At 38.0% G+C, this 16,849-nt stretch overlaps 1 protein-coding gene across 4 annotated transcripts in view; it reads right to left on the bottom strand.

Moving 5' to 3' along the window:
* The window catches only part of tubgcp3 (tubulin gamma complex component 3), a 153,759-nt gene that overhangs the window by 18,129 nt on the left and 118,781 nt on the right, over positions 1-16,849 (bottom strand). For all 4 annotated transcript variants that reach the window (XM_069890395.1, XM_069890391.1, XM_069890392.1 and 1 more), the window contains 4 exons: positions 13,304-13,372; positions 12,696-12,831; positions 11,185-11,273; positions 3,604-3,735 (listed from right to left, as the gene is read on the bottom strand). In XM_069890395.1, the coding sequence (XP_069746496.1) occupies positions 3,604-3,735; positions 11,185-11,273; positions 12,696-12,831; positions 13,304-13,372 (426 nt within the window). The remainder of the gene's footprint in view (positions 1-3,603; positions 3,736-11,184; positions 11,274-12,695; positions 12,832-13,303; positions 13,373-16,849) is intronic.

Raw genomic sequence — 16,849 nt, 5'->3', positions numbered from 1 at the left:
CCGTATGCCAAATTTGTACATATGGCAGGCCAGGTACTTGCGGTTCTTATTTAGTGTTTGTGAGGTAACGTTATCCGCATGTGTAAATTAGGGAACAGCCCATGCTTAAGTATGAGCTGTTCATAACCCAGGGACTGCCTGCACTTCTATAGTTTTCCATGAGAACAGCTGATCCAATTGAACACAAGAAAATTGAGGAGGAGTAGCTTCCAGACCCCTCAAACCTGTGATGGTATTTAATAAGATATCCCACGTCTTCCAGGAGGAGCAACCTCTGCCCAGACATCCCCACTGCACTCAGCTTGTAAAGAATAAAGAAAACCTTACCTGTTCAGTCGTCCTTCTGAAGCTTCTCAAGGTAAAGCTTCTGCACTTAGCCTCAATCACTACACTCAGCTTAAGCACTGCCACTCTGCTATACCTACTCTCCCTTTGTTGGTTGCTGTGATACTCAAAATGATTCCCTGGTCAAAGTGACCAACTGATCTGCCCGCTCCTAGGTTTGATTGTATTTGCTACTGGATCATTGACTCTAGCAGCTTGCCATCTAATAGTTTGGTCAGCTAACTGGCTGACAGTTCCCCACCTTCTGTCTTCCTCCTTTTGTGAACGAGAGAAGCACATTGTCTGCTTACATATTTTCTAGAAACCTGCCTGGAATTTAGTGAGTTTTGAAAATTTTCAACTAATGGGTTCACTATCTCTATAGCCACTTCCGTTAGAAACCTTTGTGTCAGGACATTGGGGCCCAATGATTTATGCACTTTTTACCCTGTGAGCTTCTCTGAAACTTTATCCTAATGATTACGATTTTTTTTTACAAGTTTTTCTCTATTATTTGGAACAAACTCATCTGTTATGAGGGATTTTGCAGTGTCATCCACAGTGAAGACTGACACAAAGTATTGCTTTAACATGCCTTCCATTTCAATGTATCCCATTATTAATTCATTACCTTTGTCCTTCAGAGGCTCCAATTCTACCTGAGCTTCTTTCTTCCTATTTATATATGCATCTTCTTGTTTTGATATCACACATAAGTTTTCTCTCAATATTTTTTCCCTTATAAACTTTAGGGTCTTTCATTGCTAAAAACTTTCTTATCCTCTGGTCTACCACCAGCCTTGTCACTTGGTATGATTTAATTTTCAGTTTAACATTATCCTTGACCTCCTTTATTAACTGCTGACTATGCCTTTCTCATCGAATCCCTCATTCTAATAGGAATAACTCCTATTAAGTGTTATGGACTAAATATGAAAACATTTGTCTAAGTTCATCTTTGCTTATTTTCCCTGTCCGCCAAAGGCAACTCCACCTTCATCCATTTTAACTGCCCTGATATCAGTTGAAGGCACTGAATCTCATCACATGGGGTTAAAGCTAAAATTAAAATTTCACTGTATTGTGGTCTCCACAATTGTTTACTAATCCTTGATCACATCATTCATGATCTAAAATAATCTGTTTCCGGGTAGGTTCCATAGCATATTGTTCTAAAAAGCAATCTGTGATGCACTCCACGAATTTCTCGACAACAATCTTGTCAGTTTGCTTTATCCATTCAAAATGTAGGTTAAAATCTTATTTGTTCACTTGTTCTTTGTTTTTATTAATAAAATATTTATTTTAATACATGTACACTATATAAAGATTCTGTGTATATGTATAATTTGTATATGATTGTATTAGACCTGTATGCACTGATTTTGCACTGTGGACCAGAGAATGCTATTTCGTTGGATTGTACTGGTACAATCAGATGATGTATAAATTTGAACTTGAACTGCAGTTCCCTTCAAATATATCCTACACACTTCTCCATTTATGGTCCCACCAAATAAGGGGGGGGGTCACATTTCGTGGCACTATGGATTACCACCAACCTTGTCTTTTTTCTCTCCGCTATTCAGGATTTAAATCGGAATGTTCTCAGCATTACTATCTACAAACAGCCTTTAAATTACAAATCAACACTGCTTTGATTGATTAACAACATTACGCTGGCTCCATTCACTTTTGTCCTGTTCTTTTCAATCATGATATTATCTGGAATATTCAACACCTAGTCTAGTCATCTCTGTAATAGCCACAAGAGTGTCTTCTAGTGTCTCAAGCTACAAGATCATACTTAATGATGTGCCAATACACCAATACTACCTGTATTTAAATAGATTCAAGATTATTTTATCATTGAAACTATGTATCAAATTGAATTTGTACATATTGTTTTATCAGTTTCTTGGAAGAGTATAGCAATAACTTGGAAATCGGATACCGATTTAGGGATGGAATGCAGAACTTCATAGCTGCATTCCACTTGAAAAGATTACTTATAAGTAAATATCAGGTATTTTGGAAAATATAGCCCATATTTGCAAAATGTGCATATGAGTGTTTAATATACTCTTTGAAGACCTCATTTCTTGGTAACCTCCAGTATTAAAAAATTTATGATATAAATAGTTTATTCCCTTGACATTCTCCAGTTCTCATTTTTTCCACTTTTATTTCTTTCTATTTTTTTTGGAGGGGGGGGTGGTTTGGAGAGGGGTTTTTTTTTTATACCACATACAATTTTTGGAAGTTCTTTATGGAATGAAATGTATTTTCCATTATGGTTTAAAAATTGCAAAATAAAATATAATAAAACAGAAAATGATTGCACACAGCTTCCTTTAATCGACCGTAAAGCAGATAAAAGTCCTTTCACACTTACTAGTGGTCTCAGGAATTAATAGCTAATCAGCCTTAAAAGTGTCTAGTGTCACAACGCCGGCGCCAGCTGATGTCATCTCACACTGGGAATTGACGGCCTCAACCCCAATACAATCCCTGGCACCTGCGGATGCCGACATTGCAATCAGGCAAGTGTAGAATGGGCAATTGCATTGTGGGATTGAAATGACCCACGTTTTTGCGCAAGTGCAGGAGCGTGAAGGAAGAACAGATCAATGCGAAGTTATAAACTTTGAGGAAGTTTATAAGAGAGAGGAAATAAATAGCAATAGTGGACAATTTTTAAACAGCGTGGAAAAGTTGGTAGCGTTATAGCGCATAATTTATAAAGGCCATGGGAAAAAAGATGGGGACCTGACTTCCCAGAATGCCATGTGGCAGAGAAAACCCTCCATGAGGGCTCTGTGCTTTCAGCTGTGCACACAGCCCTTTCTCTGTCACATGGTATTCTGGGAGGAGAGGTCTACCATCGCTTTTTCCCCCATGGCATTTATAAATTGAATGCAATAGTGCTACTAACTTTCCCACATTGTATAAATAGTATGCGATAGTGCTACCAACTTTCCCACACTGTTTAACAATTGTCCGCTACTGCTATTTATTGCTAGCACTTTCTCATGGTCCCTTATAAAGGTTTATATAGGTCGGCACAACAACTATAGGGGCTGATGGGCTCATACTGTGCTGTACATAAAGCTTAATTATGTTAAGCTGTTACATTGATGGTAATTCCCCCTTCACTATCCTGTGCCACATACTCTCTATTCCTACTGACTCCTGCTTAGTTAAAGATCCGGTCTACAAAAATATGTATGAGATTCGCCAGGACACTGGACCCAGCACGATCAAGCTGGCATCACTTACTTCAGAGTTGCTGTCGAGCAGACACCGGGAGACGATTGTGTCAAGGAAAGTTTCGTGAGCAGCAGTGATGTGATCAAGATCCTGTGCCTGTTGCATCTTATTCCACAGCTCATCCCAGGAACATTCCAATACCTGTAAGACACAGCTAACTTCAGTTACAATCAAATATTGTATTATGTTGTAACCAAAATCAGTCACTGAGCCATTAAAAAAGATACAAAGATGGACAAGAATACAAGAAGAAATAGGAGCAGGAGTCAACCATCTGGCCTGTTGAGGCTGCATTGCCATTCAGTAAGGCTGTGGACTCAGCTCCTCTTATAATCTTCCTTCCCATCTTCTTAAGGGACCTATGTTTACTTTCACCTCTATTTTCCACTATGTATTTACAAAAATGTTTATTTTTATATTCTGTGCTAGTTCACTTATCCTTCCTTTATTGCTTTTTTTAGTGTTTTTCTTTTGTTTTTTTCAAAGTTTTTCCATTTTTCTAATCTCCCATTACTCTTGGCCACTTTGTATACTTTAGCTTTTAATTTGATGCCTTGCCTCATTTCCTAAGTTATCCATAGCAGGCTATTTGTTCCCTTCCCGTCCTTGTTTTAAAACCAGAATTTACTTTTGCCGAACGCTATGAAAAATCTGTTTCAACATTTTCCACTGTTCCACCATGTAGCTTGTGCTCCCAGTCTACATAAGCCAATTTTTCCCTCATCTCATATTAATCCTCCTGTTTAGACATAACATGACTTTGCATCTTAATTTTTTTAACCCTCCATCAATTAGAAATTCAATGAAACTTTTACTTGGTTAGTGGTTAACGGTTAGCACAATGCCTCTAACAGCACCAGCGAATGGGACCGGGGTTTGAATCCTGTGCTATCTGTAAGGAGTTTGCACGTTCACCTCATGTCTGTGTGGGTTTTCCCTGGGGGCTCCGCTTTCCTCCCACTGCTCGAAACATACCGGGGGCTGTAGGATGTAAATTGGGCAGCACTGGTTCGTGGGCCGAAAGGGAGGAACTTCCTGCATAGACAATCTATTTAATTAATTGGAGTACAAATTAAAATTTAACTAAAATGCACTGATTTGAAAGAAAGCCTGTGTTTCCTTTTTGCTGAAATAAAAACAAATGATTCTTAACGTCTCAGTCCTTGTAGATCTGAAACATCTTCTGCCTCCATAGTAATACAAAAACTAGGGACTAAATTTGTCCTACCACCTCCCTTTCACTGAATACCCTCTAGTTATTTGGTGGCTGCTAATAATAAGCTGATCTTGTTTGCTGTTGCTCAAGAACAAAGCCTAAAACCTGATGGTTTAATTCCCCTACAGAGCTGAACAACAGAGCCTCATCAATTAGTCAAAACCCCTCAATGTGATGAGCTCTCAGCTTAGCTACCAAATGTGGATTTAAAGCAGAAATTTTTTCATCAAAGTGGTTAGTGAAATGGTATTACAGGGACACAGATTTGTCTGCAAGGAGCATGTACATTCTATTCTCCCCGTGCTCTGCTTTCCTCCCACCCTTCAAAAAAGTATGGGGCTTATAGGTTAATTGGTGTATCTAGCTGGCAAAGGATCGTAGGCCACAAGGCACTGTTATCATGCTACATCTCTGAATTTAAAAAAAATTAAAGGTACATTTCATATCTTTTACACATCTGGCTCAAAGAGAATTCCTCAAAGGCTGAAAATGAGTTGGTTCACTATTAAGAACTTAAAAACTAGAGTCAGGAGGGCTTCCTCAGATCAGTAAACATATAATGTGAGCATTTACTCAAATGGTACCACCATGCAGGTAACATGAGCATACACTGTTCTTGCCAGATACTCCTCACTATTTTCCACTATGGCCAAGCATTTTCCAGCATGACCAAGGAAAGGGGTTAACAAAAGTATGCACTCTTGATGGAGATGCCCATGGATCAAGGTGGGGTTAAACAAAAGTCTGCAGGTGCTGAGGTCGTACAATACACAAATGTTCTGGAGAAACTCAGCAGGCCACATAGCATTCACAGGAAATGAAGGCAAACCAAAATTTCAGGCCTGAGCCCTTCGCTGGGGATAAGAAAAAAAAACCAGACAGGGATCTGAATAAAAGTGGGGGTTGGGGAGGGGGGGGGGGGGAAAGGAATGAGGAGGAGAAGAAGGGAAGGGGGAGGAACATGGGTTGACAGGCAAGAGGCAATAGCTGGATACAGATGGGAAGGTAGAAGGCGCAACTGTGCTGGAGAAACTGAGGAGATCATACAGCATCCATCGAAAATAAAGGATTACCAATGTTTCGAGTCTTCTGCCGTCCCACCAGTATTCACCTCTTAGGAAATAGGGAGGTGGGGAAATTAGGACGTGATTCATCTGTTGAGCTGGCATGAGCTCAATGGGTTGAATGGCCTCTTGCTAGGCTGTGATAAGAAAGAAAGATTCTAGCTGGCTAGAGATGGAGAAGATGGTGAGATGAATGGCTTTTCATTAAAGTTGATGCTGTTAAAGGGATGGGGATAAAATGACCCTCACTAGAGTAGCTGTTATTGAGTGGAGGATGGTTGCTATCATTGCTGCTTGTTTAGCTCTGAACAAGGTCATGAATACATCATCTCTACTAGAAGGAGGGAGCAAAAGTAGACCTCCACTACAACAGGAAGGTAAGGGTAGTGGGGAGGCGCTCTTAATCAAGGATGAGATCATGGCAATAGTGAGAGACAATACAAGATTTAAGAAACAGAATGTTGAGCCCATCTGGGTAGAGATTAAGAATAGTAAAGGGGAAAAAAAAAAATCACTGGTGGAATTGCCTATTGCCCACCAAAATAGCACAGTGGCACAGGCAATTAATCGAGAATTAGCTGAGGGACGCGTGACAGATTATAGATATGTTTTTGGAAGATAAATTGGGACAGGTTTTTAAGTGTAGGTCACATACAAAGACTTTAAAACAGATCTTATTTAAAATACTGGAGCTCTGCTCATGTTAGACATGTTGGCCCCAGAGCCTTTGCAAAAGCTTTGGAGAGTGCCCAAGTGACTTCACTAATGGATTGTTGTTTACGAAAAGGCAACAGATGAAATAACTTGTTGGAGCTGTAGATTGTCTGAAGTGGAACTTGCTGTTCTAGGAGGGTCATGTGGTTTTGCAAGCAGAGAGAGTAAAACAGGCTTTCTCTCTGTGAGAGAGAGAGAGAGAGAGAGGGAGAGAGAGAGAGAATTCAGTTTTGTAGTTTTACAGTCAACAGCAGCAGCTGGGACTGGGACAGGACAAGCTGGTAAGCTTGTGGAAAACCCGATATGGAAGGAGGGTTGTGAGTGCTTGGTTCAGGCTGGTCAAAGCCCTGGTGGTTCATGTAAGAGGAGAGGACTGGCTGCCCAACGTTACACTTGAAATAAGAGAAACAAAAAGGAACTCTGTGGTGACCTGAAAGAATGAGGTTATCATCTGAAGAACCCTGAGGGGCCAAGTTTCATTGGCAAGACATTGAAGTGGCTGATTAAAAAAGGAATCAGTTGTGGGTATCCAGCCAACAACAAATCTCTCTCTGAAAACCGACAAGAACCATTTACCTTTTAAGCACTAAAGACTGGTGAACTTTATAAATGTTAAATTCTGTGCACAGTGCAAGAATTGCCTGCAACCAGTGAACTTGGAGGAATAAGAAATGAGATGGGACTGTGAACCAAATAACTTTTCTGAACTTATATATACATTACATACACGTGCACTTAAAATTAGAAGGGGGTTAAGTTAGATTAGTTAATAGAGATAAGTTAAAGTGTGATTCTGTTTTCATGTTTAAAGATAATTAAAAGAAACTTTTGTTTTAGTAACCATCCATCTTGGTGAATATCTATTGCTGCTGGGTTTTGGGGTCCTCTGGGCTCGTAACACACATAAGAACGGAACGGCAGTTGTCGTGGGGGAACTTTAACTTTCATGTAGTTTGGGAATATTAAGTTGGTTGAGGGAGTCTGGAGGATGGCTTTATAGAATGCATCCGTGATAGCTTTCTGAGCAGATTGTTAAGGAACCAACAAGGGAGAATGCTATTTTAGATTGAGTATTGTACAATGAGAGGTAAAATTAGCGATCTCGTAGTTAGGGACCTTCTTGGAAAAAGTGATCATAGACTGATTGAATTTCTCAAACAGATGGAGGGTGCAAGAGTTAGATTTAAAATTAGTGTATTATGCTTGAAGAGCGGAGACTACAACATGATGAGGGAGGAATTGGTCAGCATGGACTGGGAGCACAAGCTAGTTGGCAGAACAGTTGAGGAACAGTGGAAGAGGTTCAAAGGGATTTTTCGCAGAGCTCAATAAAAATATATCCTGTTGAAAATAAGGGCAGTAAGAGAGGGAAGAGCCAGCTTTGGTTAACTAAAGAAATAAAGCAAAGTATAAAATTAAAAGCTCATCTGTACAAAGTAGCCAAGAGTAGTGGGAAACTGAAGGATGAGGAAAACTTTAAAGGGCAGCAAAGGAGAACTAAACAGGAAATAAGGAAAGGGAAGAAGAATTATGAAGGTAAATTAACAAATTTTTTTATAACTATATAAAATGGAAGAGGATGACTAGAGTCAACATAGATCCCTTGAGAGATGAGAGACGGAGATTGATAATGAATAATGAGGAAGTAGCCAAAGCATTGAACAGATATTTTGTGTCAGTCCTCACGGTGGAGACATGTCCAGAAGGCCAAAGAATTGTGATAAAGATGTAAAGGGAGGTGAGCGCCTTGATAAAATAATTGTTACAAAAGATATGGTGATGAGCAAACTAATGGGACTGAAAGTGGACAAATCAACTGGTCCTAAGGTACTGAGGGAAATGGCGGGAGTTATAGTCATAGAAACATAGAAGATAGGAGCAGGAGTAGGTCATTCGACCCTTTGAGTCTGCTCCGCCATTCAACGAGATCATAGCTGATCTTAAAGTTCAGTATCCCGTCCCAGCCTTCTCTCTGTAACCTTTAATACCCTTATACTGAAGAAATATATCTAATTCCCTCTTAAATATATTTAATGAACCTGCTTCTACTGCCCTATGTTTCTATGTTTCTATGAGTTATAGTCAATGCTTTGGTAGTCATTGACCAAAATTCTCTGGACTCTGGGGAGGTCCCATCAGATTGGAAGACAGCAAATGTCATGTCCCTTTTTAAAAATGGAAGTAGGCAGAAGACGGGTCTATCGGCCAGTTAGCTTGACGTCTGTCGTCAAGAAAATGCTTGAAGCTATCATTAAGGATGAAATAGCGAGACATTTAGAACAAAGAGTGTTCCATCAGGCAGATGCAGCATGGATTCGGAAAAGACAGGTCTTGTTTGACAAACTTACTGGAGTTCTTTGAGGATGTAATGGGTGCGATAGAGGGATAGATATTTGGATTTCCAGAAGGCATTTGATAAGGTGCCGTACAAGAGACTTATGCAGGTGAATGGATGTGGGGAGAAAGTATATTGGCACGGATTGAGGATTGGTTAACTGACAGAAGACAGAGAGTTGGGGTAAATGGGTGTCTTTCTAATTGGCAGAAAGTGGTAAGTGGGATGTCACAGGGGTCGGTGCTGGGCCCGCAGCTGTTCACCATCTACACTGATGATTTGGAAGATGGGACAGAGTTTGTGGATGATACTAAATTGAGTGGAAAAGCAAATTATAAATTGTACAGAGGATGTAGAGAGGCTGCAGTAGAATACAGTTAAATTTGGTGAGTGGGCAAAGGTCTGGCAGATGGAGAACAATGTTAATAATGCGAGGTCACTTTGGTAGGAAAAATAGAAGAGCAGATTATTATTTAAATGGTGAAAAAACTACAGCATGCTGTAGTGCAGAAGGTTGGGTTGCAGGTACAACAGGTTATTAAGAAGGCAAATGGAATATTGGCCTTCATCGCTAGAGAAATTGAATTCAAGAGCAGGGCGGTCATGCTCCAACTGTACAAGGTACTGGTGAGGCCACATCTGGAGTACTGTGTGCAGTTCTGGTCTCCATACTTGAGCAACGATATACTGGCCTTGGATGCAGCCAGAGGAGGTTCACCAGGTTGATCCCGGATTATGCTCACTTAAAGAAGCATCTACAATTATGAAAGGGATAGATAAGATAGAGCAAGGAAAATTGTTTTCTCTGTTAGGTGAGACCAGAACTAGACACAGCCTCAAGATTCAAGGGAATAGATTTAAGATAGACATGAGGAAAAACCGTTTTTCCCAGAGAGCAGTGAATCTGTGGAATTCTCTAACCAGGGAAGTGGTTGAGGCTACTTCATTAAACATATCTAAGGTTCAGTTAGATAGATTTTTACATAAAAAATGAATTAGGGGATATGAGGAAAAGGCAGGTAGATGGAGTTGAGTCAATGGTCAGATTAGCCATGATCTTATTGAATGATGAAGCAGGCTCAATGAGCTGGATGGCCGACTCCTGTTCCTATTTCTTATGTTCTTATGTCAGTGACCCTTATAATAGCTTATTGATGAAAAGTTAATATATCCTCACAGCAATCAGTTTCCAATGAATCATTAGTACAGGCAGTCACGGGGTTACAAACAAGATCCATTCAAGTCTGTCTTTAAGTCAAATTTGTAGGTAAGTCGGAACAGGTACATACAATTCTTATTTAGTGTCAGTTAGTCAAATGTTTGTCCTAGTATATAGTATATATACCATAGCCAAATACAAAATTACACAATCAATAGAGTGTTAATGGTAATGTAATGTGACTTAAAATGGCGGAAGACGTTCTCCTTCCTTGAGCCGACAAACCGCTGAAGCCGTGTGTAGTCTGTTCGTAAGTACGATTTGTCTGTAAGTTGGTCGCTCTTAACTTGGGGACTTACTGTAGTATGAAGTTCTCATGGTTAAATTAGTGTTTATTACTGTCTGAGATGATATTATTGTCATTTACACAAGTTCAATGTTCAGATGTACCAAAATTTTCATTTGCTGCATCCGCACAGGTGCATAAGATACCACAGTTATAACATTATATATTAAATGCCACAATATGCCCAAACAGTAAAAAGAGATACAGGTAATAAGTAGAAAATAAAAGATAAATACTTTCTCACAATTGCAGTTTAATGCACAAAAATGTGAGGTTTCATATGTGCAGACAGAAATTATGACCCACAGTTGTTTATGGTTAACGTCTGGGCAAGATGGGAAGGCTCAAGACTCTGATAGCAATTAGATTAAAACTGTTCTTGAACCTGCTTCTGTGCCTCTACAAAGTGAGCAGTGAGAAGTTGTGACCAGGATGATGGGGGTTTTTCATGACCCTGGCTGCCTTCTTGAGGAAGCACCTCACATATGGTCTTTAATGGATGGGAGGTCAGTGCTCATGATGACCAATTCTTGGCTTCAAGAATTGCATGATTACGGTTCAGTTTTACTTTTTAATTAACAATTATTTTGTTAACCAGTCAAAAGACTGCATCTTAAAACAAACAAACTCAAATTTGAACTCATATTTGAACTCAAGCATTACTGGAGGAAAATCTCACAAATACAAACAGTATATTTTAAACTGTAACTTGACATAATCAATATTTTACAAGTGATTGCTGTTTATTGGACATACCTCAAAAGTGATGTAATACTGCATCTGATGTACAAAGTGTACCATTTCTGATGCCAGAATGTGACACTGGTGAAGCACCCCGGATAGCTCTGAGGGAGATACAAAAATAAATATCAAAAAGTACAAGAACAAAAAAAATCATTTACAATCAAGTGCAAGATTACTATTTCTTTTGATTGTTGAGTCCTTAAACCTAAATAATGAAGTCATATACATGGAAACTACCCGGTGGAATCTTCAGAAATTCCACAGGGAATTCATGAATCGCACATGCCAGTGAGCCAATATAAGTGTAAAGGGTGGACAAAGCAGTGAACCACAATAATACTAACTGAACTTTACCCTATCACCAGTTCACCAATTAGATCAAAGTTCCACCCATGATCAACATACCATGATGCACATTTAAGCCTTGCTGATGCTGAGAGGGAGACAGAGAAGATGTGACTTTGGAGGAATGAGTAGAAAGAGGTAAAGCTCATTGCTTACAATGTCAGGCTGCGATTATATCTCATCAGCACTTTTAAAATCTCAGTAACATCCAAACTAATGAACATTGATTCGATGATTGCTGGTCTGAAGACTGATACTTTTCAAAGGGAAAGTACTTTCGATTTGAAGGTCACTCAAATGGAGCTGAGTTGGGGTGCAGGGAATTCCCAAGTTACATCAACTTCTTACAACTGCCTATAAACAGAATTTTCTTCAAGTAGGAAGTGAACAATCTCCCTAAAACGGTACCAAAACCTATTGGGTTGACAGTCTTTGGGGAATGATTTGCAAAAGAAAGTCTGAGAAAGATCAGCATTGGTGAAAAATATTGTTGTCAGCAAGTGAACTGTGACAAGAAGGTTTGTCTAAATATAGACTATTTCGAATGATGGGAAATAGAGCAGATTTGCTCATCAGCAAGAAAGCTGTCAACAGTTTAATAAAAGAAAATGTTTGCTTATGAGAGGCGGCTTGGGGTAAGTGATGTTTGATCTTACTTGGAGAAGGCATTGTTTTTTTCTATAGATGATCTCTGGCATTTTTTCCTCGATTCAAGCACTATATCTGAGCATCTGGGAGAATGTGTGCAAAGTTGGATTTTCATAAGCCAGGCCTTCCACAACCTGAGAGAGACCCTCTTTTATTGGAAAACTATGAACCAAACACTAAAGGTTTTTTTGATGCTCTGCAATTCACAACCACAGCGGAATACTGTGGCAAAAGCAAAGCAGCGAAGATAAAGAAAAAAAATCTGAGCTCTAATCCCTGATCTATGTCTGGTGAATTTTTCTCCTCCAAAATGAACCTATTAAAATATTGGGTGAATGGAACGTTGCTAAAATTAATAAAATTGTGATTAACTATAAAAGGAAATGAAGCAGAGTTAATGCCTCAGGCTTCAAGTCGGAGCTGGACAGAGAGAATGGGGAAGTAAGGGTGATAGAGGTTGACAGCAGGGGAAGTTGGTCCAAGGGAGCCAAGAGGCAAATGGAGAGGGATAGCTGGAGTCAATTGCTTACCTGGTATATTTTTAAGCAATTTGGCATGACACATCTGTCCTTTCCAGATATCAGTTAGAACATACTCCATTCGTTTTGCTCGCCAGAGAAAGTTGAATACCCTTAAATAATGATTCATACATTCTCGAGTGAAGACCTGAAACATAATGACTATTAATTAATGAATTGCCAAGTACTGATTCATGTTTCATCCGGATCATAATGAAAGGCTATAACTTGGTGTGTTTTTAAGGATTTTATTTCACAACTTGTAAATATTTTTTAGCTCATTTATTCAGAGAATAAATGATATGCTGTTACAACTTGGATCTTCATAAATAATTTAGCTTCCAGGTGGGATTCCTGGTATATTGACCAAAAAGTCAGAATAATTAATCTCTGGGGATTTAAAACAGCTATTACAAAATCATTGTCAAAAGTCAATGCTGAGTTGTCATCAATAATTTTAAAAATGAACATCAATTATTAACTGAATTCAAACCAGGCTTAGCCAACACGTCAAGAGACTTTCCAAAAAACCCCACAAAAGCTTTAAAATAGACTGTTTGAATGCTGGACTGTTCAAATACATGCGAAGATTCCCATCAGTAACTTGGAACTACACTTACCGTTGCAATCGGCCCATCAACATGATAATCCAAACTGAACACATCCCAGCCTGTGTCTCCAGCTGATATCTAGAACAGATGGAAATAAACTAAATATGGGAAAAATGGCTCTGCTATCAGGGAGCAGGAAGCATGCTTAAAGGAGCTCTATCATCAACTCATTTGGAATTTCACTGCTGCAGTTCCTCCTGTAGCTTATTAGTGATCTCACGAAAGGATTTTCCAGTTTTCTAAACAAATAATAATGCAAATTGTGACAAAGATATTTTCATACCAAGGTGCTAACATATATTATCGGTTCTAAGTGCAGAGTGATTTGTGAATAGAGTATAATGCAAGCCTGAACTTTGAATGGCCTCAAATAATGGAAAATGGAGTGAGAAAGTGCAATGGAATAGTCAACTCCAGAGATAAGAAAGGGAGTGACAACTTGGGATAGGGATAAACTGGAATTTTTAGAAGTAAAAGAAGATCAGTTTGTCTGTGTGGAATGTCATGTCCAAATCAAATTAAATCTCTGCTGCTTGCACATAATATATAGCCTTCTATTCCCTGCATATTCATGTGTCTATATGGAAGCAACTCAAGTGTTCCTATTGTATCTGCTTCCACTACTACTCCTGGCAGCCTATCCAGGCCCCAGTAAAAGAAAAAGCTTGCAGATTTCCATTAAACTCTGCCCTTCTCACCTAAAATGCTTGTCCTCGAGTAGGAGATGTTTTTACCCTGGGAAAAAGAGTCTGACTGTCTACCCCATTTATAGCTTTAATAATTTTATAAATTTCCACCATGTCTCTCCTAACACTCCTGAGAAAATAACCCAAGTTTCTCCTTTTAGCTCAAATCCTACAATCCAGACAGCATTCTGGTAAATTTCTTTTTTACTTTCACATCCTTCCTGAAATGAGACGACCAGAATTCCACCAGAATACACCGTATGGCAAAACTAACCTTTTATACAGCTACAATATGACTTGCTTTCTTTTATACTCAAAGTCCTGCCCAATGAAGGAAAACATGCTATATGTCTTCCTTATCACCCTATCTACTTGCCAATGATCTTTGGACCTGGAGCCCAAGATTCCTCTGCACATCAATGCTTTGGAATCCTGCCATTAACTGCAAATGTTCCCCTTGAATCTTGAAGTACAATGTTCAATCAAATTGGTCCAGCCTAGACATTTGACAAGGAAATAAATTGAGTTAACAACTAGACAAAGGAATTTATGTTGGGGGGTCGGGGGGGGGGAACAATATTATTGTAGAAGAAATTTCTGTTTATCCATCACTGGAAACTGGATTAGCAAATGACAATTTAGAAATAGTAGATTGATAGAAAGAGGTAGGTAAGATTAAATTCAATGCTCTGAGTATTTAACTGATGTTCTATTTTCAATGATACGGATAATGAGGAACCTAAAATAAATCATTGCAAGTGGAAGAGTGCTTTGAGTTCTTCATAAGCATACATAATTTTGGGATTCCTAAATAGGAGATTATAATGGCAGAGAGGATATACTGTAAGATCATAACCCAAGTTCTAATCACCACACTTTAAGAATGATATAAAGATCTTCAAGAGGATGCAAAAAAAAAATCAACTATAATGTTTATAGAATGGAGGAACTTAGCAACGTTCGAGAAAGGATATTTTAAATACGTGCAAAGTCATGATAGATTTCAAAAAGGCAATAGAAGTTATTCCCTTAGTTTATATAGTTTAGTAAGAGTAAAAGGGAGAGCAGCTCCCAAAATAGAACTAATTGAGAAATTTTGTACCAGTTTAATTTCTAAATTTACCCAATGGGGATTTAGAGATAATTCTGAATAATTCAACCAATACCTTAAGTAACTAATATTAATTGCCCAATAATAAATTCTAAAGTTGGGTAATGCCAATCCTCCCTCCAGTTTAGATTTCTGTAAATATTTTTTTCCCAATCTTGGATTCTTGTTTTGCCAGATATATGAAGACAATTTAGAATCGACCTTATCAAAAAAAGATTTAAGAACAAAAATAGGTATAGCTTGGAATATATATAAAAATTTAGGTAAGATCATCATCTTAATAGCATTAATTCGGCCTATCATGGATAGGGATAATGGTGACCAATTGGTAAGTAAACTACCGATCAGGTCCAATAGAGGGAAAAAAATTAGTCCTAAACAAATCTTTATGTTTTTTAGTAATCTTAATCCCTAAATATATAAAATAGTCTCTAGCTATTTTAAAAGGCAAACTATCGTAAATAGGAACCCATCCATTAAAAGGGAATAATTCACTTTTATTTAAGTTCAGTTTATATCCCGAAAAATTACTAAATTGGGCTAATAAAGATAAAACTGCAGGAATAGAATTTTCAGGATTGGAAATATATAGTTTACCCAAACTATACTATATAAACTAATTGATAATCCAATGGCTAAACATACATTACGTATATGGTTTCAATTCCGGAGATTTTTTGGCCTAAGTCATTTTATCTTGGAAACCCCTATTGTACTAAATTTCTTTTTTCATCCCTCTCTAATTGATTAAGCTTATTTACTCTGGAAAGTTAAAGGTATAACATGCTTTTCGGATTTATTCTTGGATAACTCTTTCATGTCATTTGAACAATTATCCATGAAATATGATTTACCTAGATCTCATTTCTTTCGATATTTGCAGATTAGGAGTTTCTTAGTTTCGACTTTACCCTCTTTTCCCAATCGGGAGACTACGACTGTTTTAGAGGATATATTATATTCAAAATTCCCTCCAAAAGGTGTGATATCTAAATTATATAATATAATTACAAAAATAAATTCTGGGACTTTTGGAAAGTTTAAAAATGATTGGGAAAGAGAACTCAACCTTCATATTTCCAATGAAAATTGGAATAAAATTCTGCGACTGGTAAACTCCTCTTCTCTATGTGCAAAACATTCACTGATACAGTTTAAAGTTGTTCATAGAGCTCATATGTCTAAAGATAAACTCCATCGCTTTTATTTTCATATTGATCCTATATGTGATAAATGTCAATTGGAAATAGCTTCCCTTACACATATGTTTTGGTCCTGTCCCTCTTTACAGAATTATTGGAAGGAAATTTTTTCCATTATATCTACCGTTTTGAATATTGATTTACAACCACATCCCATTACTGCAACTTTTGGATTACCTATGATAGATTTGACTTATTTATCTCTTCCTGCGGATCGTATGATTGCTTTTTTTACACTAATGGCTAGAAGATCTATACTATTGAATTGGAAAGAGGTTAATCCTCCCACTGTTTTCCAATGGTTTACCTAAACCATGTTAAACTATGTTTAAATTTAGAGAAAATTAGAAACTCTGTCTATGAATCCCCTTCTAAGTTTGAGTTAACCTGGCGACCATTTATTCAATATTTTCATTTGTGGTGAGTTGATCTGGCTCTGTTTTCTTTTTATGATTATGTATGATAATTGGGCTGTTAGATGAGATCGGAGTGATCGGCGTGGTTTAGCTATATCGGTAGGTTTTTTTTTAAGTTTTTAATTCAGATTTGTTTTTTC

Source organism: Narcine bancroftii, chromosome 7, assembly GCF_036971445.1.
Source record: "Narcine bancroftii isolate sNarBan1 chromosome 7, sNarBan1.hap1, whole genome shotgun sequence".
Classification (NCBI taxonomy): domain Eukaryota; kingdom Metazoa; phylum Chordata; class Chondrichthyes; order Torpediniformes; family Narcinidae; genus Narcine; species Narcine bancroftii.
This window is presented reverse-complemented; position numbering and strand designations above follow the sequence as displayed.